Here is a 23,716-nt window from a genome sequence, read left to right on the forward strand (position 1 = left end):
CCCCCGCTCCACCTTCTAAGTCTCGCCATTCAAATCAAATCGGGGCCTTTCGCTTCGCGCCGCTGAACAGCCTCACCATGGCGCAACTCGACACTCTCGATCTGGTGGTCCTGGCGGTGCTGTTGGTGGGTAGCGTGGCCTACTTCACCAAAGGCACCTACTGGGCAGTTGCCAAAGACCCTTATGCCTCCACAGGCCCCGCGATGAACGGCGCGGCTAAGGCTGGCAAGACTCGGAACATCATTGAGAAAATGGAAGAAACGGGCAAGAACTGTGTTATTTTCTACGGATCGCAAACCGGCACCGCGGAGGATTACGCCTCCAGACTGGCTAAGGAAGGATCTCAGCGATTCGGCCTCAAGACCATGGTCGCTGACCTCGAGGAATACGACTATGAGAATCTGGACCAATTCCCGGAGGATAAGGTTGCCTTTTTTGTGCTCGCCACCTACGGAGAGGGCGAGCCTACGGATAACGCTGTCGAGTTTTACCAGTTCTTCACCGGCGACGACGTTGCTTTTGAGAGCGGCGCTTCTGCGGACGAGAAGCCTCTGTCCAAGCTGAAGTACGTTGCTTTCGGTCTCGGTAACAACACTTATGAACACTACAACGCCATGGTTCGTCAGGTCGATGCTGCTTTCCAGAAGCTCGGCGCTCAGCGTATTGGTTCTGCTGGTGAGGGTGATGATGGTGCCGGTACAATGGAAGAGGATTTCTTGGCCTGGAAGGAGCCTATGTGGGCCGCACTGTCTGAGTCAATGGATCTGCAGGAGCGCGAAGCTGTTTATGAACCTGTGTTCTGCGTCACTGAAAACGAGTCCCTGAGCCCCGAAGATGAGACCGTCTACCTTGGAGAGCCTACCCAGAGCCACCTTCAGGGTACTCCCAAGGGCCCGTACTCTGCGCACAACCCCTTCATCGCCCCTATTGCCGAATCTCGTGAGCTTTTCACCGTCAAGGATCGCAATTGTCTGCACATGGAAATTAGCATCGCCGGAAGTAACTTGTCCTACCAGACTGGTGACCACATCGCTGTTTGGCCCACCAACGCTGGTGCCGAAGTGGATCGGTTCCTCCAGGTTTTCGGTCTCGAGGGTAAGCGTGATTCGGTTATCAACATCAAGGGTATCGATGTTACGGCCAAGGTCCCGATCCCGACCCCCACCACGTACGATGCCGCTGTTCGGTACTATATGGAAGTCTGCGCCCCTGTGTCCCGTCAATTCGTAGCCACCTTGGCCGCGTTCGCTCCGGATGAGGAAAGTAAGGCAGAAATTGTGCGTCTGGGTAGCGACAAGGACTATTTCCACGAGAAGGTCACCAACCAATGCTTCAATATCGCTCAGGCTCTTCAGAGCATCACGTCCAAGCCTTTCTCTGCTGTTCCGTTCTCCCTGCTTATTGAAGGCATTACGAAGCTTCAACCTCGCTACTACTCGATCTCCTCGTCTTCCCTTGTCCAGAAGGACAAGATCAGCATCACGGCCGTTGTGGAATCTGTTCGTCTGCCCGGTGCCTCTCACATTGTGAAGGGTGTGACTACGAACTATCTTCTCGCGCTCAAGCAGAAGCAGAACGGCGATCCTTCTCCCGACCCTCACGGCCTGACTTACTCCATCACTGGTCCCCGGAACAAGTACGACGGTATCCACGTTCCCGTGCATGTTCGCCACTCGAACTTCAAGCTGCCCTCTGACCCCTCTCGGCCCATCATCATGGTTGGACCTGGTACTGGTGTTGCTCCTTTCCGTGGGTTCATCCAGGAACGCGCTGCTTTGGCTGCCAAGGGCGAGAAGGTTGGACCCACTGTTCTCTTCTTCGGTTGCCGCAAGAGCGACGAAGATTTCTTGTACAAGGAAGAATGGAAGGTAAGTTATTCGCTTTCTCAAATGTTCTTGTTATCGGATGCTAACATATCGCGCACTCGCAGACCTACCAGGACCAGCTTGGAGACAACCTGAAGATCATCACCGCTTTCTCGCGTGAGGGTCCTCAGAAGGTCTACGTTCAGCACAGACTCCGCGAACACTCCGAGCTCGTCAGCGACCTTCTGAAGCAGAAAGCTACCTTCTACGTCTGTGGTGACGCCGCAAACATGGCTCGCGAGGTTAACCTCGTGCTTGGCCAGATCATTGCTGCGCAGCGCGGTCTGCCCGCCGAGAAGGGCGAAGAGATGGTCAAGCACATGCGTAGCAGCGGCAGCTACCAGGAGGACGTGTGGTCATAATTCCTCAATGCATCGAAGTTTCTTTCTTGTCTATCACGACGGCCTTTTGGATCCATTATTTTATTTCACGCCTAGATGATCTTTGCATATATACTCCGGTGATTTTGCCTATTCATCTGTTTTGCTTGGCGTGGTTCATGTATGCCTATTTTATTGTTTTGTGCACCGACCGGCCGGCCACACATGGCAGTGGCTGAAAATGAGTGCGGTAGCCAGCGTTGAAAGAACAGGATAGACGATCATGATTATTGCGAGAACTGGGCATATTGATATCTGGCTGCATGGGCCCAGAGGATACGAAAAGATGAATCCATAATAATTGCACGATAACTTTGCCTTTTTTTTTTTTTATCTACTTAATCGACTATCCAAGTACATGAGAAATATTAAGATGAGCTGGCACCCGCTGCTCGGAACGCATTGCTGTGGAAGAGTCGGAGTATATACTAAACAATTAGTAGACATGTAAATAAATGACCACAACCTTAGAACCAATCCATACCTAGTAATACCTACTCACTAACCAATATTATACATGCATTCCCGTTGTTTGAGTGGTTTGAAAGAGCAAATGTCAAAAGAAAGAAATAATATGTAAGCCCACTCCACCTCGGCAATACCGGAGTTAAGCACAACCAAACCAAACTAGAACCGGCACGCAAACCAACCCCCATCGTCATTCCCGGTATCAGTCAGTCCTGGCTGGCTAGGCTGGGCTAGCTAGCCCGAACCAAAGCTCCGCAATCATCCATCCATTCACCCATCCTAATCCCTCCTCCCATTCCAGTCCATCCCCTCTCTTCACTTATACCCTTCTTCTCTCCTCAAGCCGAGGGAGGAATGAGAATGAGATGCAGCAAACATTCCCACTAAATAAATAAATGAATAAATAGGAGCCAGGAGAAATAAATACATTTCGCATTTCTTCTTTTTTTACCTACCGCTACTCGATCGAGTCGGTCCGCGACGCAACACGCAGTTCGTTCGTTCGTTCCCCCGCAGTGGGCGAAAAGCTGGATTGGGACCATCACGACGACGCTACGCTACGCTACGCAAAACTTCGGTACCCATATGATATACTACTACGTTTGTACGGATTGACAATATTTACTTCGATATATTCTGGGCTGGAAAGAAAAGATGGCTTATGTGGTGCCGATTCATCGGGCTAGTAGCATTCGGAATGCGCTCAAGTTGCATTTCTTGAATGCGGAGGAGGAGACTTTGGTTGTTGCGTTGGTGGTCCCCTTTCCTTCCCTTCCCTTTGCTTTGCTTTGCTTTGCTCGTTCGCAATGCTTGGTGATTTCTATGTATGAGTGAGGGATGTGTTTGCTGATCGGTGCTGTGTGGTGGAATTATAGAAAGGCGAACCGTCTCGAGATATACTCCCTTACGCCGGAAGGGCTGAACCTGGCAGCGTCATGTTCTCTTTTCGCGAAAGTGACTATGCTAGCTCGGCTTCCTGCGCCTGCGAACTCGCCTACGGATCATTTGTTTGTCGGGACGGACCGATACACTTATTGCACGTTATCGTGGGATGGGGAGAGGAATCAGATCCGGACGGAGAGGAACTATGTTGACATATCTGATCCTTCGTCGCGGGAGGCGCAGACGGGCAATCGGTGCTTGATTGATCCTAGTGGGCGGTTTATGACGCTTGAGGTCTATGAGGGTGTGATCGCTGTTGTGCCGATTGTGCAGTTGCCGAGTAAGAAGAGGGGGAGGCAGGTTGCTCCGCCTTCCGGACCGGATGCGCCTCGGGTCGGGGAGCTGGGCGAGCCGACGACGGCGAGAATTGATGAGCTGTTTGTGCGCTCGTCTGCCTTCTTGCATGTTCAGTCGGGCCCGCCTAGGTTGGCGTTACTGTATGAGGATAATCAGAAGAAAGTGAGGCTCAAGGTTCGCGCGTTGCATTATAGTGCGGCGACGTCGAGTACGGGGGCCGATGCGGCGTTTGAGGAGTCGTTGGATGGGTTCTCGCAGGAATTGGATCTCGGAGCGTCTCATTTGATACCGGTTCCGGCGCCTTTAGGTTTGTGGTTCTCTTGTTGTGGATTGTTGTTGCTTTTGGAATGATGCTGATCTGTTTGTGATATGCAGGTGGCTTGCTTGTTCTGGGAGAGACGTCCATTAAGTATGTCGATACGGACAGTAACGAGATTGTGTCGCGTCCTTTGGATGAAGCGACAATTTTCGTGGCTTGGGAGCAGGTAGATAGTCAGAGATGGCTTCTAGCTGATGATTATGGAAGACTGTTTTTCCTGATGCTAGTCCTGGATTCTAACAACCAAGTACAATCCTGGAAGCTGGATCACTTAGGGAACACAGCTAGAGCTTCGGTGCTGATATACCTCGGTGGCGGAGTTATCTTCGTAGGATCTCACCAAGGGGATTCGCAAGTTCTTCGAATCGGCAATGGCTCGTTGGAGGTCATCCAGACGCTCTCTAATATTGCGCCTATTCTTGATTTCACCATCATGGACCTCGGAAATCGTACCAGTGAAAGCCAGACCCACGAGTTCTCTTCGGGCCAGGCCCGCATTGTGACTGGGTCTGGCGCATTTGATGACGGAACCCTTAGGAGTGTACGCAGTGGTGTCGGCATGGAAGAGCTCGGTGTGCTTGGTGAGATGGAGCTCATTACGGACTTGTTCGGACTGCAGCTTGCGACCAAGGGTGGATACTTGGACACTCTTCTGGTTACGTTTGTCGATGAGACTCGAGTTTTCCAATTCAATTTTGATGGCGAGGTTGAAGAGCTGGACAGCTTTCTGGGTCTCAGCCTTTCGGAGAACACGCTCCTCGCCACGAACCTTCCTGGAGGAAGAATCTTGCAAGTCACCGAACAGAGAGTACTCATCGCAGATATTGAAGGCGGCATGGTCACCAATGAATGGACCCCACCGGACCGATTAGTGATCACTTCTGCTTCTGCCAACAATGATTCGATTGTTCTTGTCAGCGGTGGCCAGATTTTGACGGTCCTCGATATCAACAATGATGTTCGGGTCGTGGCTCAGAAGGATTTTGGAGCAGACAGTCAGATCTCAGGAGTCACGGTGCCCTTATCTTCGGCTGGGGTCTGTATCGTTGGTTTCCCTCAATTAGCGAAGGTCTCGGTTTTGGACCTTGGCCGGCTATCGGAACTTCATACAACGTCGCTGGGCCCAGCTGGTGAAGCATTCCCACGATCAGTACTCGTCGCCGATGTCCTTGCGAATAGCCCCTCTACCCTCTTTATTTCGATGGCAGATGGCAGCGTTATCACTTATTCTTTCGACGCCAGTGACTACTCACTGACCGGGATGAACCGGCTCATACTCGGGTCTGAGCAGCCTACGTTCAAGAAGTTGCCTCGCGGCGACGGATTGTATAATGTCTTCGCCACATGCGAGAACCCCAGCTTGATATACGGCTCCGAAGGCCGCATCATCTACTCTGCGGTCAATTCCGAGGGTGCGTCTCGGGTATGCCACTTCAACTCGGAGGCGTATCCTGGATCGATTGCCGTGGCCACTAAGCACGACTTGAAGATTGCTCTCGTGGACAAGGAGAGGACAACACAGATCCAGACGCTCCCCATGGGCGAAACTGCCCGTAGGGTTGCATATTCACCTTCTGAGAAGGCTTTCGGTATCGGCACCATTGAGCGCAAATTGAAGGACGGGGCCGAGATGGTTCAAAGTCGGTTTGTGCTAGCTGATGAGATCATGTTCCGTCGTCTCGACGCCTTTGACCTTCGGCCGGAGGAGTTGGTCGAGAGTGTCATTCGCGCGGAGTTCTCTGCGGGCAAGGATGAGAATGGTCGGGACGTATCCAAAGATCGGTTCGTTGTTGGCACAGCATACCTGGATGATGAGAATGAAGAGTCAATCCGAGGTCGGATCTTAGTTTTCGAGATTGACAACGGTCGAAAATTGACTAAAGTCGCTGAGTTGCCCGTCAAAGGTGCATGCCGCGCGTTGGCTATGCTAGGAGAGAAGATTGTGGCCGCTCTTGTGAAAACGGTAAGCTTCTGGATATCTTTGACTGTGCCCCTTCCACAAAGCTCATATGGTTCAGGTCGTCATTTATGGTGTGGTGAACAACGACTTTGGTGCGATGAAGCTCGAGAAGTTGGCTAGCTACCGCACATCGACTGCTCCCGTCGACGTGACCGTGACGGGTAACGTAATTGCCGTCGCCGACCTTATGAAGAGTGTATGCCTGGTGGAGTACAGCGAAGGCGAGAATGGAATGCCGGATAGCTTGACAGAAGTAGCTCGCCATTTCCAGACCGTTTGGGCCACCGGCGTCGCCTGTATTGCCAAGGACACGTTCCTGGAAACTGATGCTGAAGGAAATTTGATTGTCCTTCGACGCAATTTGACTGGTGTGGAGGAAGACGACAAACGCAGACTGGAGGTAACAGGGGAGATTTCGTTGGGCGAGATGGTCAACCGCATCCGACCGGTCAATATACAACAATTGGCGAGTGTGACGGTCACCCCAAGGGCTTTTCTGGGCACAGTATGAATCCCATCCCAACTGCTTGAGTGCTGAACACGTATGACTAATTCATATTATCGACCTAACAGGTGGAAGGCTCCATCTATCTATTTGCTATAATCAACCCAGAGCACCAGGACTTCTTAATGCGTCTGCAGGCAACCATGGCGGGCAAGGTCGAGTCGCTGGGGAACATTCCATTCAATGAGTTCCGTGGTTTCCGCAGCATGGTGCGAGAGGCAAAAGAGCCGTATCGGTTTGTGGATGGCGAGCTGATTGAGAGGTTCCTGACCTGCGAGCCGAGTCTTCAGGAAGAAATTGTGGACTCGGTGGGCATGATGAATGTTGATGAAGTAAAGATTATGATAGAAGCCTTGCGCAGGCTACATTGAGTGTGGCAGCTAGGATCTGGAGAGAAATAATGATAAGTTATGGTAAGATGTGGTCGCAACTTGCACTGCCGTATCTGCACATGTTCATTGCTATGCTTTACAGCAGCACACTGTCTTGGACTTGGGATAACTAACCTGCATCACACCAAAAGGCTCGGCAGCAATGTGTGAATCACAGAGAGATCTTGGTGACCCTGATCCGGACCAACACTGCCCCGCTTAACAAAGGTTTGACTTGTTAACTCGCTTGTTAAGAAGTCGTGCAATAGCGGATCTTTCCAACTGTATATTTGACCCGCCTGGCTGTGATCCACAAACAGCTACAGACCCGCAAAAGTCCGCTTAGAAGTACGAATGAATGAGAGGGAATGAAAAATGGGTTGCAGTCCGAATATCATCTCGCACAATGCAGAGTGGATTGATTGTCTATACTGTTTGCTCACCACCGGGTCCATATTTCCACGTAGATCTATTCTAGATAGAACTCATGTTCTCTTCCACCTCTCCAATCCTTCCCGTAACCGGATAGCTATAACCCGTCTCATCCTACTACTACTCTGCGACTACAACTCCTACTTTGATTCTGATACCAGGCATGGCCAACATGCATCATTCGGTCTTTGATGACCAGAACGTGCCTGGTAACCCAGGATACGTCCATGTTCCTGACGCGTCATTCCCTGGACTCCGCCGGAAGGAAAGTGGTGCCTTCAATGCTCCTGCCCAGAGTGGCTTCCACTCAACACACTCCTCTAGAAAGGCAGTTTCTACGAACAGCGACTTTCTATCGATGTCGACCCCTCTTCATCCTTCAACTTCCTCAGCTCCCACATCTTCTTCACCGTGTTCCAGTCATTCGTTGCGTACTGGCCTACTACCATCTTCCCTAACTACTTTATTATCGTGTATGTTATCTGGAACTTGGGATCTTGCTTCGTATCTGACTGCCGCTACAGATCCCAACTCCCCCGATCCGCACGGCTATTCTGCTGGTTCAAGTAAGTGTTCATTCTCGTTGGTCTTAGGCACCTATCTTGTGTCGACGTCCATCTCATTGCATGCCTTCATGGTGCTCAGATCAACATCACTAACGATTACTGCAGAGATTGACTCGCATAGATCCGGCACCATGCATACTGCTGTTCCTGAATCCGCTCAGGCTCCTGATACTCGTGGACTGTCCACTCTGCTCGGGGGCTTGAACATCCAGGGTCAGCGTCCCGGAGCCAAGTACAATGGTCTCAAGAGCAACATGCCGCTAGCTGTGCCCCCTTATAATCCCCTTGTTCTTCTCCCCAATGGAGCTTTCTTCGGTGGTCTTCCTTATGATCAGAACCCGTATCTACCCCCTACTGGCATCTATCCAGGCCTAGCTTCCCCATGCCCGGTGGTTCCCAGCCCTGCAGGAGACTACTACCATGGAGCCACCCCGAACCTGGAAGGTCCTGGACTGCCTAGCTATGGTTATAACAGCTTTCCCCAGCCGGGACCTGCATGTCTACCTTTCCAGATGATGAAGACTCCTACTGGATACATTCTTCAGGACCTGGAAAGCTTAACTCAGCAAGACCCGCCTATTCCACGGGCTGTACCTGCTATGTGGACTAACCCTTCTGAACTGACCCTTGCCAAGTGCCTGGAAAACCGGGAGGGCATTACCAACGTCTACATTCGAGGCTTCCTTCCAGAGACTACGGATGAGATGCTGCATGCCTATGCCTCGCGCTTTGGAAAGATAGATCGATGCAAAGCAATTGTGGACTTGGATACAGGCCTTTGCAAAGGGTATGCAAGAGCCGGTTCCACGGACTGATGAGCTATGTACTGACTGCATATAGATTCGGCTTTGTTCAGTACTACAACTTTGAGTCCTGTGAGAACTGCATTCGTGGTTTCTTCTATCTTGGCTACCAGGCTAGCTTTGCTCAGGTATATTTCAGGCTACCAGCCATCGTACCTTACAACTAACAATACTCAGAAATCTCGCAACTCCCGTCTCAAGGACCTCGAAGACAAGTCATCCACTAACATTTATTGTACCAACATTCCGATTGAGTGGACAGAGGCCGTAAGCAGCAAGCTCTAATAAGGAACCATACAAATAACGCTGACCATAACTACAGGATCTCCGTCATCACTTTGAGCCGTACCATGTCATTTCGGAGAAGATCAGCCGTGACGAGAAGACCGGAGTGAGCAAGGAAGTTGGATTTGCCCGGTGAGTAGTGGTTACCAAACACTTGGATGAAAGGTATGATCCTTGGACTGATGACCTCGTAATAGGTTTGAAACCCGTGACATCGCCGAAAAAGTCCTTTCGGAATATCATAATGCGGTTGCCAAAGACGGTGTGAAGTTGCTTCTTCGCTTCGCCGACACTAAGGCCCAGAAACTTCTCAAGCAGCAAAGTAACGAGCGCCGCGCCTATCGTGCCGGCGAATACAATTATTCGGTTGAGGTAGTTCAGGGTTCCACTCCATCGCCTTCTATTAACCGTCTTCAGCAGACTGCATCTCACCTCAGCCCCAATTCGCAGGGTAGCTATGTGTCACCTGTTGGCATGGGCGCAGCTTGGACTCCTGCTACATCCATCTCTCCATCGTATGCACTGATGGACCCACACCCGTTCGGGCTCTGCTGACAAGACAAGCAGGTATTTGGCGAAGAGTCAGGCTAGCAATATGAGGTTCAACTCGTGGACTTCCCGCAACGGACCAGGAGGTCTGGAGAATACACCTTTGTATCGTGGACGCCGTGGAGTGTGGAATGAAAATTCCTCGGGCTCTTCCTCCAAGGCCAATTTCGCCACTCCCACCACGTCCTGCGTTGAATCTCGTTCCGAAAGATCCAGCCCTCGCAAGGAGATGAAAGCAGGCTCTTTGTCTCCGATTTCCTCTCGCAGGGAGGTTATTGTGACTTCGCCTCGGTCGGTCGTCTGAGTGATGCTTGGATTGCAGCACCGTGATTTTGAAATGCCCCAAGTCCTCCATACGTACGCATCCTCTCTCTTCCCAATGTTTCCTACAAACACCAAGTGTTGTAACTCTCAGGAGCGACTTTTGGTATTTGCACGGGTCGCCTTTTTGCCCTTCCATGAAGCATCTTCGACGAACACAGCAGGCTGTCCAGCTATCCGTCAGAGCCCGCATATCTTACAATGGTGCATGGTTGACTAACATATGATTTTGTTTCCCCTTTTTAACTGTTGCCCATTTCGAAGTTTTGTGCTGGTTTTAAGCTTTTGTAGGTTGTATGGGTTTTGTTATCTGTTCTTGATTTCTTGATGACACCAGTGATTCTATGATTCGCAGAGTGATGCCGATTTAAAGGTCTGTATGTGTTACCGCTGGACCCTGGAGGCCAAAGGTTTACGGCGAGAGGGAATTCACAGGTTGGGAGGACATAAGTAGTACTTTAGCATTTGCCTAGCCATGCATGTTTAGCTCTTAGCATCAAGTTATCAGCGCAGTCTACAATTTGCCAATGGAAAGCGTTATGCAACTGCGACCATCACAGTGCCGAATGTAAGCCAAACAAGTTGAAGACATGCAGCCAGTGTATGCATCTATCGGATAGTAATGGTGAAACACGAGAGAAGAGAGTAAAACGCTCAGGAGTGACATGCGGAGGGAAGACATCGGTATAGGAGGGGAGGCGAAGTGTACATAGGGTTTGACTCCAAAACAGGTCTATACACGGAGAAGGAATCCTTGAGCCGACAACAAGTATCCTTGACTCAGACAAAGGCCAAATTGGACATCGACACTGCCGCAAACAATCAATTGCGTCCCAACCGCTCCTCCAAGTCCTCCGTCAACTCATAAGCAGGCTTATACCGCCCCTCCTGCACCCCCTCCCCAGCATCATCACCATCTACCTCGACCCTCAACTTCGGATTCGGATGCGTATCCGCAGTACCCCCCAAACTCGTATACCCTCTATCATAAAGGCCACAATACCTCAACCCCAAGTGGCGAATAAAGGCCCAAATCTCCGCATAATGCCAATCAATCACAGGATGCACGCGCACAAAATCCGGCCATCCACTATCCGTGCGATCGAAATGGGTCAATTTAGCACCGTGGGGATCCGTCCGTCTCGTTCCGACAAAAATCGCTTTCACTCCCGGGTTAACGAACAGGTAATCCTCAAAGGTGGATTTGATTGTGGAGCGCGGCGGGTCCGTCGTGTACTTGAGTACGTTGAGATGGTATGCGCGGGCGGACCATTGGACGAATTCCTCGACGTCTGGGAAGGGGTCCGGGGGGAGGGCGTAGATCGCGGGGATGGAGGTGAGGCCGCCGTCTTCTGGGGAAGGGTGGGGGTGGAGACTGGCGAGGAAGAGGACGAGGAGCACGAGACAGTCTTTGCCGCCGTTGTAGGAGAGGGAGAGCTCGTTGAGGGGGTACCGGTGGAGGGCGGTGGAGATGACGTTGAGGGAGGTGCGGGTTTGATGTTGGACTTTGGCTAGGAGGGAGTCGGCTGGGTGGGATTCGGAGAGGAAGGTGTGGATTTTGGTGTGGCAGTGGGTGATTATGCTGGATAGGGAGGGGGTTGTTGACGGTGGGAATGTGTTTGTGGTGGTTGTGGTTGTTTGTGGTGATGTTGATGTGGTGCTGGTGCTGGTGGTGGGTAGGCCATTGGGGGTGGGTGGTATCGAGTCGGTCATGGTGGGTAATTGATTGGTCGATTGTCGTTGTGGGAGGGAGGCAATGTGTATGTGTATGTGTGTATATATATGGGTGAGAAAGGAAGAAGGGAAGGGAAGGAGTGAGGGTTGAGGTGGTTGGAGTAGTACTAGTTAGTAGCTAGGGTATGGAGTGGATGCGATGACTCGCGGGGGGGAAGAGAGAGGGATTGATGTAAGCCGGCCGGCTGTGTTGGTTTATCTGTCGGGAAAGGGTCCGAGGTGAAACGCAAGGGTGTATGTCTTTCTATCGGACGAGAATGGTAAAGATAACAGGGACAAATATATAGGGATGAGACACATGCAATTCCAAACAATTCTCAAAAATGCAGCTCTCAGACACGACGGATGATTGCGGAGAGGCCACATGAACCCGAGCGATGGAGGGGAAGATAATAAAAAAGGCGCTGGAATGTTCTTTCTGCCCCGCATCGGCCTTGACCGCTTTCTTATCGCGGCTGATATTATTATTCTATGCAGGAAATCAAGTAAATAGCAAAATTTAGTTCGAGTGGATGACAATTGCATGTCAAAAGCTTGATAGCGATGAGTAATGTGACAGCAGCTACTAATTATCAATGGTATGAAAGAACAGTAGTGGTGAATAGCAATATAATCATGATGATGTTATGATCACCAGTCCGTCCCGGGTGCAAATATATCCGCTCAACGCCAGTTGACCAAGTTCAAATACTTCTACCACTGCAAGTCTTGCAGGCAACTGGCACACCTGCCCAGTCTCACCCCAATACCTTCATCTTCTTTTTCTTCTTCTTGTCCCCATCCTTCTTCACTCCCTTCTGCCAATCTCGCCAGCTGCCTATGCGCTCCTCACGGCTATCTTCCCACGCTTTATCCTGGTCCCGTTTCCGCTTTCGCGCCTCCAACTCTTCTTCCTCCTTGCGCCTCTCCCGACCTTCTTCCTGAAGCTTGGCCTTGGCTTGTCTTCGCCGCCGTGCCTCCTCTTCTAAGAGTACTTGCACTGTCTTTTGGCGCCATTCTTTCTTGAATTCGTCTGTCTTTAACTCTTCCGAGTCTAGCGAGTACTTGTGTTCGCGGATCAAAAGTCGTCGCGCGTCCGCGATACATTCGTCTAGGTATGTGCGCGACTTTTCGTCCATAAGCGCCGTGTGCGCTTTCTTAAGGCGATCAAAAGCATCGGGGGCGGCCGGGTTCTTCGTCTTATCAGGGTGGATGAGAAGGGACTTTTTGCGGTACTGGACTTTGATGTCGGATTCGGGGACACCTGGTTGAAGATCAAGGACCGCGTAACTGGTAAAATATTCAGTCCGTCAGCCACTTCATAGGTACATAGCAGCAAGCAGAGTAGGTATAGTAGGAGGCCGGTAACTCACGCGTCTAAGGAGAACGCCTTCCGAATGCGGTCAATTTCTGCATCCTGTCTGAAGTTAGCTGGGTGTCATTGTAGTGTAGATGTTCCGAGACATCGTACCTTGACAAAGTCAGAGGCCTCACGCTCAAGCGCATCCAAAGCATCTTGCTCTTCGTCGGCCATGGTGACAGAGGTTGGGGAGTGAATGAAGGAATTCGCCGGGTTGGGACTGTCGCATGGCTGTTGAAAGGCACACGCCGATAAGCGCCGTCTTATCGCGGCGATGAGTCAGCAGGAACCCGCGAGGTTAAACTCCGAAGAGAAAAAAGTTGCTTCACCGCCCGCGCCTTTCTTCGAGATTCGCTTTCTCTCCCCAGCAACCAGTTCACTTTCGTTTGTCTGCTTTCCTTCGTTGGTGCTCATTTTCGTGAGTATTTTTTTTTTTTCCTGGACGAGCCCACCATGGCTCCGATGAACGGTTCCCGCAATGGCAAACACTCGAAGGCTCAGCGCGGCGGTAACCTCAAGCGCAAGCGTGTCCAAGAAGATTTGAACTCTCTCATCAAGAGGGTCGAAGATTTGGATGTCAAGGAAACCATCGGACAATTCACCGATCTGCCTTTGTCTGAACCCACCGCATCCGGACTTGCCTCGTCTCACTACAAAACTTTGACCGACATTCAGTCCCGTGCGATTAGCCATGCGCTCAAGGGCCGCGATATTCTGGGTGCCGCAAAGACGGGAAGCGGCAAAACGCTGGCCTTCCTGATTCCCATTTTGGAAAACCTATACCGCAAGCAGTGGTCAGAGCACGATGGATTGGGTGCTCTCGTTCTGTCTCCTACCCGCGAACTCGCGATTCAGATCTTCGAAGTCCTCCGTAAAGTCGGTCGCTACCATACATTCTCCGCCGGTCTGGTTATTGGTGGGAAGAGTCTGCGGGAGGAGCAAGAGAGGTTGGGACGGATGAATATTCTGGTGTGTACGCCTGGTCGTATGCTGCAGCACTTGGATCAGACTTCTTTCTTCGAGACGCACAATCTGCAGATGCTCGTGTTGGATGAGGCGGATCGCATTTTGGATATGGGTTTCCAGAAGACGGTGGATGCCATTATCGGTCATCTCCCGAAGGAGCGCCAGACGTTACTTTTCAGTGCTACACAGACGAAGAAGGTGTCGGACTTGGCTCGACTGAGCTTGCAGGACCCCGAATATGTGGCTGTTCACGAAACGGCCTCCTCTGCGACGCCGTCCAAGCTTCAGCAACACTACGTCGTTACGCCCCTTCCGCAGAAACTCGATGTCCTGTGGAGTTTTATTCGAAGCAACTTGAAGTCCAAGACGATCGTGTTCCTGTCGTCAGGAAAGCAGGTGCGCTTTGTCTACGAATCCTTCCGTCACATGCAACCCGGTATTCCGTTGATGCACCTCCACGGACGTCAGAAGCAGGGTGGTCGACTCGATATTACAACCAAGTTCTCATCGGCGCAACATGCGGTTCTGTTCGCTACTGATGTTGCTGCACGTGGTCTGGATTTCCCGGCTGTCGACTGGGTTATCCAGCTTGACTGCCCCGAAGACGCTGATACATACATTCACCGTGTTGGTCGTACAGCAAGATACGAGCGTGACGGTCGTGCCGTGCTGTTCCTGGATCCTAGCGAGGAGAAGGGCATGTTGAAGCGTCTGGAGCAGAAAAAGGTTCAGGTCGAACGCATCAACATCAAGGCCAACAAGCAACAGAGCATCAAAGATCAGCTGCAGAATATGTGCTTCAAGGACCCCGAGTTGAAGTACCTGGGCCAGAAGGCCTTCATCTCCTACGCCAAGTCGGTCTACGTTCAGAAGGACAAGGAAATTTTCAACATTAAGGAGCTGAAGTTGGATGAGTTTGCGGGCAGCATGGGTCTTCCTGGTGCACCCCGCATCAAGTTCATCAAGGGAGACGATACCAAGGAGCGGAAGAACGCGCCACGTGCTACGGCATACCTGTCCAGCGATGACGAGTCTGGCGAAGAGGGCGAGAAGAAGAAGACCAAGAAGGATGAGACGCAGGTGCGGACGAAGTATGACCGCATGTTCGAGCGTCGGAACCAGGACGTGTTGGCCGACCATTACCACAAGCTTATCAACGACGACGGCACGATTGTGGAGACGAACCAGGCTACTGCGGATGCGGATGAAGATGACGACTTCCTGTCCGTCAAGCGTCGCTTCGCGGCCGGAGACAAGGACCTGGATGTCGCAGGATCTAGCTCAGAGGACGAGGAGGATGCAGAGGACGGAACGGAGAAGAAGGGACCCAAGGTGGTACATCTTGATGGCAAGGACGCCCTGGTAATCGACTCTAAACGTCGTGAGAAGCTGCTCAAGTCGAAGAAGAAGTTGCTTAAGTTCAAGGGCAAGGGTACCAAGCTTATCTACGATGATGAGGGCAACGCCCATGAGATCTACGAAATGGAGGATGAAGAACAGTTCAAGGCCAAGGGCGACGCCAAGGAGCAGCAGGCGAAGTTCCTGGCGGAGGAGGCGGAGCGCACTCGGCAAGCGGATCTGGAGGACAAGGAAGTCGCCAAGCAGAAGAAGCGCGAGAAGAAGGAGAAGCGCAAGGCCCGCGAGCGCGAGCTTCTTGCTATGGAGGAAGAAGGAGGGGATTTGGTACAGATTCCGTACAAGGAGGGCGGACTCGCCTCGGACGAAGACGAGGAAGTCCTCCGGCCCAGCAAGAAGGCGCGGGTTTCCTTTGCAGACGACGCGAGCGAGGAGGAGCCCAAACCCAAGAAGGCCAAGAAGTCTCAACCGGCTGGCAAAGCACCGGAGCAGATCGAGACTCTGGAAGATCTGGAGTCGCTGGCTGCGGGCTTGCTGGGGTGATCTTGAAGTGTATACATTATTCTTATGTCTTTGGTGGATATATCCCTTTCTGTCTCAGTTTCTTTCATTGTTCATCAGCGGAGAGTGTCAAAAGTTTATGAGATTCCGGCAGCATAGCCATGTACATAGCACGATACAATTATCATTGGGGAAATTCCTTGATTGATTTATTGTGGTGATATTGTAGCAACTGCTTAGATGTAAAAGCTGCCTCTATTTCCTCTTAAAGTAATGGATGTATGGTTAAAGTTAGCCGAGCGGGTGGAGAACCCGAGGCGGCAGTCGGCAAACCGTCTCTTCATCCCCAAGGATTCCCTCGCGCTTCCATTTGCTGTACGTAACACCAATCGAGCACGCCATCCGCTAAAGAGCAAATTTTCAGCGTCAGGATGTGATGGTGACATGAGTGTCATTCGCGGGGATGCACTCTTCCCTTTGATAACATCTTTTCCGTTCATGCGTGCTGTGCAGACACTACTGCTAGTATCTAACAATCTAGATCACTAGTAGTTTCAGCGGCCACTTTTGACTGCCGACTTTTGAGCTTCTCCACGGTGGATCACGTGGTGTCTCTCCTCCCAGTCTCCAGCACTTGCCTATTCGGGAAGAGCTCAACTATAAGGCTGAGATTGACTGGTTCGAATCTAAAAGTCATCGGTGAGTCTCGGCATACTTCCGATATCTCCCATTGTAGGACATAGCTAAGCTAACATGGCCCTCTTAGCGTCTAGACCACCACCACCATGGGTGTTCATGACATCGAAAAGCAACGCCCTATGACTCCTGGCGAGCCCATGGCTGAGCGTAATGCCAAGGACCCCAGCACCTTAGCTACCGATTATCTGGAGCCAGAGATTCCCTATGTCAATGCGAATAAGCTGGCCCGGAAGCTCTCTCCCCGCCAGGTGCAGATGATCGCCATCGGCGGCACCATTGGTACGGGTCTGTTCCTGGGAACGGGTAAGGCGCTGGCCACCGGTGGGCCGGCCTCGATGTTGATCTCGTATACCATCTGTGGTGTCATTGTGTTTATCACCATGTTGTCGCTGGGTGAGATGGCGGCGTTTATCCCTGTTGCGGGTTCGTTTTGTACTTTTGCTGGGTGAGTAGTTGATCTTGGGATTGAGGATGATGGTATGCTGATGATGAAATAGTCGCTTTGTTGATGATGCTCTGGGCTTTGCTCTGACCTGGAACTACTGGTTCAATGATGCGGTGTCGACGGCGTCGGATATTATTGCGCTTCAGTTGCTCCTGGAGTATTGGACGGATAATTTCCCGGGTTGGGCGATAAGCTTGATCTTTCTGGTTGTGGTTATTGCCCTGAATATGCTGTCGGTCAAGGTTTATGGCGAAGTTGGTTGCATCTATCTGTTAGACTTTCATATGCTGACTATCTTCAGGTTGAATACTGGCTTAGTCTTCTCAAGGTGGTGACTATCATCGTATGTCCCCTACTTCTACCAAATATTCACTCCATACTAATCAAATGCTAGATCTTCATCATCCTCGGCATCGTCGTCAACTGCGGCGCAAACACCCAACACAAATACATCGGCAACAAGTACTTCTACACCGGTGAAGCCCCCTTCGTTGGAGGCATCGGCGGCTTTGCCTCTGTCTTCGTCACAGCCTCTTTCGCCTAGTACGTTACCCTCCACCAATCAACCAAGTCTCCTACTAACCAACTCACAGCGGCGGCACCGAATCCATCGCCATCACTGCCGGTGAAACCAAAGACCCCGCCAAGAACCTCCCCCGAGTCGTCCGCAACGTCTTCTGGCGCATCATTCTCTTCTACATTGTCTCCATCGTCCTGATCGGCCTCGACGTCCCCTACAACTACCCGAACCTATCCTCCGAAACCACCGCGACCAGCCCCTTCACCATCGTCTTCGTCGAAGCCGGCAGTGCCGTGGCCGGCAGCTTCATCAACGCCGTGATCATGACCAGCGTCATCTCCGCCGCCAACCACGCCCTCTTCGCCGGCTCCCGTCTTCTCTACACCCTCGCCGTAGACGGCTACGCGCCGCGATTCTTCGGCCACCTGAACCGCTTCCAGGTCCCCTGGGTAGCAGTCCTCGCCACCTCCGTAATCAGTGGACTCTGCTTCGGAGCGAGCTACATTGGCGCAGGCCAGCTATGGTCATGGCTGCAGAAGTATGTCCCTCCCCCTCCCTCTTCTCCAAAGCATCCTAATAAATACTAATACTACTACGTACAGTATCGTCGGCGTCTCCAACCAACTCTCCTGGACCTTCATCGGCCTCGCCTCCCTACGCTTTCGCGCCGCCATCCGCAAACAGAACCTGGAACATCTCCTCCCGTACAAGAACTGGACGTATCCCGTGGGACCGATTCTTGCTATCGGTTTAAATATCATCCTGATTCTGGTGCAGGGTTGGTCCTGCTTTAGTCCGCATTTCAAGGCCGTGGATTTCGTCTCGTATTATATTGAGTTGCCGATTATGTTGGTCATGTTTTTGGTGTGGAAGTTGGTTAAGAGGACCAAGTTGGTCAAGTTGGAGGTTATGGATTTGGTTACGGATCGGTGGAATTTGGAGGTTGTGGGGGGGAGGGAAGTTGAGGATGATGATGCGGTGGATGGGGATGGGGGGTTCAGGAGTGAGAAGGGAGTGGTGGGGAAGGTGAAGAGGGTGGGGATGTGGTTGTTTTTGTGATTGCCCTTTTTATTTGTTTTTTTTATTTATGGTATTGTTGGTCTGTTAGATTGGAGGAGGATGTTGGTCCTCTGTAATAAGTAATGATTATGATGACGATTGATCTAACAAGATTCCTAAAGAACTAGAGCCTAACTAGAAACAGTATCTACTGTACAAAGTCTCATGTAAAAGAAACCCAACGCCCAACACCCTTTTGTTCTTAATATCATAATTCCCAGAATATTTCCTAAAGATTCCCCCAACTCCAAATCCAAACTCCACTCACCGCAACATATAGCAATATCCCGAACACCATAAAAACCACCCCCCAAACCCGCCAAACAAACCAAAGATACTCCCACACCAAACCAATCAATCAATCAATCAAGCAACCCCTCCCACCCACTCATCTCCCCCAACACCCTCCTCACAAACCTCTCCAACCCCCCCGCACACTTAACATACACGGTGCCCTGCTCATTAAACAACCTACAATTCCCCAACACCAACTTAAAATCCCCCATCAACTGCTCCGGACCCTCATACTCATCCCTCGCCAACTTCTCCTCCATAGTCCCCAAATCCATCGGCTGCTCAATCACCTCATAATACTCCGGCACTTCATCCCTACTCACGGGACTCAGAAACGGCCACGCCTGCTTATGATTCCTGATCTCGTTAAGGAACCGTCGCATCTCATTAAACTGGGGTCCGTGACGACGGTGTTCGCGCGAGAAATCGTCCATACTTGGCGACCAGCCTGTTGCGAGGATGGCAGGGATAGAGAGGGGGTTGTTTATGGGTGTGATTTTCATTTTCCATTGTGTAGGCGGTGCATGTACGATATGGTTCCTGCTTAGTGCGCGCATCTTCGCTAGTACTGTTTCCTTTTGCTTCAGTAGCATTCTCCCCGCCTCTAGATACCGGATCTTAGGCAGCATCGAACACTGCATTAGTGTCCCCGCCTTCGTAGTCCTTGATATATCCCATCCAGGTTGCCTTCGGCAGGGTGATTTGCTTCGTGAATCCCTGTTTTTGGAAGTATCCTGTCGCGTAGTTGTCTGCGTACGTGAGGAAATGCATGACTGGGCCTGTGGCACGCACATAGTCTTTTAGATGGGCCATGAGGTGTGCGCCGTACCCTTTCACTTGTTGGTGGGAGGTTACGGCGCAGAAGACTATTTCGGCGAATTGACGTGTGCGGAATTCGCGGAAGGTGATGCCGCCGAGGACTTCGGGGTTTTGGGACCCTTCATGGTGAGGTTGTTGTTGTTTGATGATGGCGAGGGAGAGGTGGGTGCGGTCGAAGACGAGTCGTGTGATGTAGTCTTTGGGCATTTGGGGGAGTTGTTTTTGGAAGAGGCATTTTAGCCCCGTGAGGATTATGGTGCTTTGGGGATGGGAGTCGTTGTTGACTACGATGTAGGAGATTTCGTGGTTGCGTTCTTCGTGTATGGAGGGCTGGCTATATTAGTTTATGCTGCGTAGTATGGGGGTTATATATATGTTGGAGGTGTGTATGATAGTAACTGCTATTTGAAGTAGTAGTTGCTCACCTTTTCTGGAGATGGGATGATCTGCAGGGACGCTGATGATGCTTCTTCATTTCTGTCCGTGGACTCATCGTGTATATGGACATGAACGCTTTTGGTCTTTTTGGTTTCCCGGGCGGAGGTGGTGTGGTATCTGGTTCTTCGATCGCGGTTCGCTTTATGCCGCTTGAAGATGGGGAAGTCGTTTGCGATGAGGGCTTACCCATTGCTAGTTTGTTGTATGTATGTAGTCGGATAATACTTCTGATGGAGATTGTATATGTGGTAAAGAGTAGCTCAGTTCTGTGGAACGATTGAACCCTGTTCTTCTCTAGAGGGGTGAGATGTTGGGATGCTCCCTGTAGAGTGAGTGTTGCGGGCGCGTCCGAGAGCGGGTTGCAGTTCAACCTCGTCAGTTGAAGATGACTTGTTGAGACGTGAGTGAGTTCTGAAGTACAAGAGAATATAGAAATCTTAGAATGGTGTGTACAATGGTCTATCTTAGTAGTGGCCTTCGATCGAAAATTGAGTGGGGTAAGGCAAGGATATAATATCAGTGGCCAGGAATCGGTGGTTGCAGCTCTCCAACTGGACAATGGAAGAGGACGAACATATAGGCTGGCACATGATACATCATGTGATGGCAGAATACGAATGTTCAGTACATTTCTGTTGATTAGCCACAAGCTCATTGTTAGCTATCGCGATATCATACTCCATAAATCATTGGGTTCAACAACGGCACACATCAGTACAAGTCGGTAATGCCTCGAATAAAACCTCATTTTACACCACAATTATATAACACTATGCGAGAACTCTTTCCTGCTTAAGCTGTCTCCTCTGTCTTTGTTACAACCTCAGTAGTATGATGTCTCCTCCTCACTCTTCCTGAAGCATCATGCTCTCGGTCCCATTCCTCCACCTGCGCCTTTGGCACCCTGACCAATTTATGTGCAGTCGCATCACCCCCGACATTGATAATCGTCTGACGAAGCTCATACCCGCCTACCCGGGGGAGGATCTTGACCCAGAGGTAATAGTAGACTCCGCAAGCGGCGATACTATCGATGTCATATGTTATTAGCGATTCTGTTCGAATATGATGAAACTACAGAGGTTATCAAACGGTAACTCACATTGCAATCCCCACGACACAGTACGTCGCATACCAGAAGCTGACGTCTCCACCATCTGCTCCGGTGGCCGGGGGATACCATGGCGCAACGAGCATATACAGACTCGAGAGAATGGCAAAGTAGACGGAGACAGTCCAGGCCCTGTAGCCGGATGGGGGGAAGTTGAGTCGCTGACGCCGATGTCGAGTGATGAGGATACCTATTGCCAGAAGAAAGTTGAAAGCGTTGCTGGGATAGATGCTCAAGTCGACGACTATACCACAGATTAGATATGTGCGGAACGGTAGCAGGCTGGTACGTACTGAAGTTGAAGGCATCTCCAGCTGGAGGCGCGATGATCATGATGACTGTGAGTGCCCATTTGATGAAGTAGGGCCCGAGGGGCGTTCCAAATGGACGAGTCGAGGTCCAGAATCTCGTAAAGGGAAGAACACCCTGTCTGTACCAGACAGATGTTAAAACAACGCCAGCCGATCTGATGGAATATGACATACCGTCCACATTCCCGCAGCATACGGGACTGACCGATCAGCACAGCCAGAAGGTTGCCCAGCGCGCTGAGACAGACCAAGACGTTCAGAGCCCGAGAAGCCCCTGATGTGCCAAAGACCTTTTCGAAGAAGAGACTCGCTGCTGTGACGTTCGAATTCAGGATCTCCTCCTTGCTTGCAGCGGAGAAGTAAGCAATGTTGGCGAGGATGTAGAGCACGGCGGTAAGAAAGAGGGCAAGCGGAGCACTCCAGCGAAGGGTCTTGACAGGATTCTATGATATGATACGTTAGTTCGGGAGCAACAGAAACGAAAAACGGTCGCCTACCTTAACCTCATTGACGACGTTGCAAGCATTCTCGTAACCGGCATACGAAAACATCACTTTGACCAAAGCGTTGGTGGCCCCGTACACCGATGCGCCAGAGGTTCCTGAGAAAGCATCGCGGAAGTTGACCAAGGGGTCCTTCACTGGGGTGTGACCTCCCAGGACGACGAGGCCAGCGATACCAATACTGTTTCGTCAGTCTCAATAAACTAGAGAGATGTATAGTACACGTACAAGATCAGAGTGACTAGCTTGACGACACCGATGGCATTGGCCACCCAAAGAGACCATTTCGTGTTGAAAGCCAGCACTGGCATCATTAGTCCAGCCCATAAATTCTCCCAGGGCAGAACATACTCAACACAGCCACGGTATATGCCGCCACGGCAACACCTTTTTCTTTCCATGCAGTTGTATCTGCGTCCGCAAGCTTGAACAGATATTCTGCAAGTACTGTAGTACAACCCAGATTAGCTCTGAGACATCTGCTGGCTGATCAGACTTCATACCGACAGCATTACTGCTACTGAATGAAAACAGCACAGTCTGCATCGCAAACACAGTCGGAAAGAAATATCGCGGCCTGGGATACGCCTGCTCCAGATATACGACTTCCGAGCCAGACCGACTGGGAAAATATGACACGAATTCCATATAAACGGAGAGCATGCTCGCCGCCATGAAGAAGCCGATGACCCAGTAGAAGAGACTCAGACCGACAGATCCGGCACCGTCGAGAACAGTAGAAGCTTGATACGAGAAGTTAGCATTGCTGTCCACACCCAAAGCTCAACTGGCCTTGGAAAGATGGTAGGAATACTCACGCGTCGAAAAAACACCCGTTCCAATCATCTTACTCAAGTTCAGGAAAATAACTGTCACCGCACCTACGGAGTATCCCAGAGGTGATTTTGACTCGATCGGAGCACCACTCGCCTCCTGGTACGTGCGCTTGGAGGAGTTAGCACCCCCATCGACCGTATATTGTAGATTGCCATCGTCAATAACGCTCAAGGTGTCGCTGGCCTGCTCCGAGGTCGCGCCCACTTCCTCTGCTTTCGTAGTGAAGGGTAAGAAACCCATCGTGCAGGCGTATGTGTCGGAAGGTGAAATCGCCGATCTTTGATAGCCATGTCCTAGCGATACCCTGCAGCTCTAATATAGCATTCGCGATGTCAGGGGACCTGGAAATATGAGGTGGTACATGCGCGATGCTCATTGCGGGATGCAATGGCGTGATTCTTGCCGGCGATTATCATGCATGTTCGGGGTGAAGATGACATGATAAGCTGGATGAGGTGCTTGATTAGCTTCCGATTTGCGGGGAAGAAGAGGCAGTGTTAGTATTGTGTATTTCAGTTTCTGTGGTTGGACAGCAAGAGTGTACCTGCTTTTATGATGGTGTTGAATGTGAGAACTATATCTGCCTTAGTAACTTGGTTGAGATCAAGATGAACCATGGTTGCACATTGGCTGACCTTGGTGATAGCAGGAGAGTAATTGCTTAACTGCAGAGGTACATCACAGTAAAGTCAGAATTAAAAAAAAAGTGAAAAGATGTTCA

At 51.0% G+C, this 23,716-nt stretch overlaps 9 protein-coding genes across 9 annotated transcripts; 4 read left to right on the plus strand and 5 right to left on the minus strand.

Moving 5' to 3' along the window:
• Positions 1-3,009: 3,009 nt before the first annotated feature.
• Positions 3,010-7,524, plus strand: BO88DRAFT_409335 (DDB1/RSE1 family protein). Its single transcript, XM_025707927.1, has 5 exons — positions 3,010-3,462; positions 3,589-4,259; positions 4,328-6,234; positions 6,290-6,736; positions 6,805-7,524. Exons 1-5 carry the CDS (start codon positions 3,368-3,370, stop codon positions 7,105-7,107), a joined length of 3,423 nt encoding a protein of 1,140 aa, XP_025557034.1. The 5' UTR covers positions 3,010-3,367; the 3' UTR covers positions 7,108-7,524.
• Positions 7,525-8,236: 712 nt separating this feature from the next.
• BO88DRAFT_353765 (putative RNA binding protein MSSP-2) lies at positions 8,237-10,046 on the plus strand (the record flags this gene model as incomplete). Its single annotated transcript, XM_025703649.1, has 6 exons — positions 8,237-8,892; positions 8,946-9,036; positions 9,086-9,175; positions 9,231-9,325; positions 9,391-9,708; positions 9,758-10,046. 6 exons carry the CDS (start codon positions 8,237-8,239, stop codon positions 10,044-10,046), a joined length of 1,539 nt encoding a protein of 512 aa, XP_025557035.1.
• Positions 10,047-10,547: 501 nt separating this feature from the next.
• BO88DRAFT_222448 (FAD synthase) lies at positions 10,548-12,155 on the minus strand. The gene has a single exon (XM_025702011.1). The coding sequence runs from the start codon at positions 11,774-11,776 to the stop codon at positions 10,886-10,888; it is 891 nt and encodes a 296-aa protein (XP_025557036.1). The 5' UTR covers positions 11,777-12,155; the 3' UTR covers positions 10,548-10,885.
• On the minus strand, positions 11,885-12,484 carry BO88DRAFT_222431 (uncharacterized protein). The gene has a single exon (XM_025702010.1). It carries the CDS (start codon positions 12,320-12,322, stop codon positions 11,993-11,995), a length of 330 nt encoding a protein of 109 aa, XP_025557037.1. The 5' UTR covers positions 12,323-12,484; the 3' UTR covers positions 11,885-11,992.
• On the minus strand, positions 12,306-13,357 carry BO88DRAFT_409338 (uncharacterized protein). Its single transcript, XM_025707928.1, has 3 exons — positions 13,248-13,357; positions 13,150-13,193; positions 12,306-13,066 (listed from the first exon to the last, which is right to left on the minus strand). The coding sequence occupies exons 1-3, from the start codon at positions 13,308-13,310 to the stop codon at positions 12,535-12,537; spliced, it is 639 nt and encodes a 212-aa protein (XP_025557038.1). The 5' UTR covers positions 13,311-13,357; the 3' UTR covers positions 12,306-12,534.
• Positions 13,358-13,488: 131 nt separating this feature from the next.
• On the plus strand, positions 13,489-16,174 carry dbp4 (RNA-dependent ATPase HCA4). Its single transcript, XM_025707929.1, has one exon. The coding sequence runs from the start codon at positions 13,590-13,592 to the stop codon at positions 15,999-16,001; it is 2,412 nt and encodes an 803-aa protein (XP_025557039.1). The 5' UTR covers positions 13,489-13,589; the 3' UTR covers positions 16,002-16,174.
• A 148-nt stretch (positions 16,175-16,322) lies between these two features.
• Positions 16,323-18,682, plus strand: BO88DRAFT_399503 (amino acid permease; the record flags this gene model as incomplete). The annotated part of the gene is made up of 7 exons (XM_025705371.1): positions 16,323-16,658; positions 16,726-17,103; positions 17,156-17,357; positions 17,405-17,446; positions 17,498-17,646; positions 17,697-18,161; positions 18,226-18,682. Exons 2-7 carry the CDS (start codon positions 16,745-16,747, stop codon positions 18,680-18,682), a joined length of 1,674 nt encoding a protein of 557 aa, XP_025557040.1. The 5' UTR covers positions 16,323-16,658; positions 16,726-16,744.
• Positions 18,683-19,044: 362 nt separating this feature from the next.
• Positions 19,045-20,002, minus strand: BO88DRAFT_430593 (histone acetyltransferase, variant; the record flags this gene model as incomplete). The annotated part of the gene is made up of 2 exons (XM_025709265.1): positions 19,045-19,570; positions 19,611-20,002. 2 exons carry the CDS (start codon positions 20,000-20,002, stop codon positions 19,045-19,047), a joined length of 918 nt encoding a protein of 305 aa, XP_025557041.1.
• Positions 20,003-20,993: 991 nt separating this feature from the next.
• BO88DRAFT_222530 (high affinity methionine permease) lies at positions 20,994-23,406 on the minus strand. Its single transcript, XM_025702014.1, has 9 exons — positions 22,977-23,406; positions 22,662-22,901; positions 22,510-22,605; positions 22,387-22,462; positions 22,153-22,339; positions 21,830-22,098; positions 21,638-21,774; positions 21,336-21,588; positions 20,994-21,260 (listed from the first exon to the last, which is right to left on the minus strand). The coding sequence occupies exons 1-9, from the start codon at positions 23,233-23,235 to the stop codon at positions 21,026-21,028; spliced, it is 1,752 nt and encodes a 583-aa protein (XP_025557042.1). The 5' UTR covers positions 23,236-23,406; the 3' UTR covers positions 20,994-21,025.
• Between the last annotated feature and the right edge of the window lie 310 nt (positions 23,407-23,716).

Source organism: Aspergillus vadensis (assembly GCF_003184925.1).
Source record: "Aspergillus vadensis CBS 113365 unplaced genomic scaffold BO88scaffold_44, whole genome shotgun sequence".
In the NCBI taxonomy this organism is placed as follows: Eukaryota; Fungi; Ascomycota; class Eurotiomycetes; order Eurotiales; family Aspergillaceae; genus Aspergillus; species Aspergillus vadensis.

Coding starts and splice junctions, on each gene's coding strand:
- dbp4 (XM_025707929.1), top strand. CDS start 13,590: ATGGCTCCGATGAACGGTTCCCGCAATGGCAAACACTCGAAGGCTCAG.
- BO88DRAFT_222530 (XM_025702014.1), bottom strand. CDS start 23,235: ATGGGTTTCTTACCCTTCACTACGAAAGCAGAGGAAGTGGGCGCGACC. Junction 22,099..22,152: donor ACGTCGTCAATGAGGTTAAG/GTAGGCGACCGT, acceptor ATCATATCATAG/AATCCTGTCAAGACCCTTCG. Junction 21,261..21,335: donor TGTGTCGTGGGGATTGCAAT/GTGAGTTACCGT, acceptor TGACATCGATAG/TATCGCCGCTTGCGGAGTCT.
- BO88DRAFT_409335 (XM_025707927.1), top strand. CDS start 3,368: ATGGCTTATGTGGTGCCGATTCATCGGGCTAGTAGCATTCGGAATGCG. Junction 3,463..3,588: donor GAGGAGACTTTGGTTGTTGC/GTTGGTGGTCCC, acceptor GTGGAATTATAG/AAAGGCGAACCGTCTCGAGA. Junction 6,737..6,804: donor CAAGGGCTTTTCTGGGCACA/GTATGAATCCCA, acceptor TCGACCTAACAG/GTGGAAGGCTCCATCTATCT.
- BO88DRAFT_409338 (XM_025707928.1), bottom strand. CDS start 13,310: ATGGCCGACGAAGAGCAAGATGCTTTGGATGCGCTTGAGCGTGAGGCC. Junction 13,194..13,247: donor AGGCCTCTGACTTTGTCAAG/GTACGATGTCTC, acceptor AACTTCAGACAG/GATGCAGAAATTGACCGCAT. Junction 13,067..13,149: donor AAGGCGTTCTCCTTAGACGC/GTGAGTTACCGG, acceptor ATATTTTACCAG/TTACGCGGTCCTTGATCTTC.
- BO88DRAFT_222431 (XM_025702010.1), bottom strand. CDS start 12,322: ATGCAATTGTCATCCACTCGAACTAAATTTTGCTATTTACTTGATTTC.
- BO88DRAFT_222448 (XM_025702011.1), bottom strand. CDS start 11,776: ATGACCGACTCGATACCACCCACCCCCAATGGCCTACCCACCACCAGC.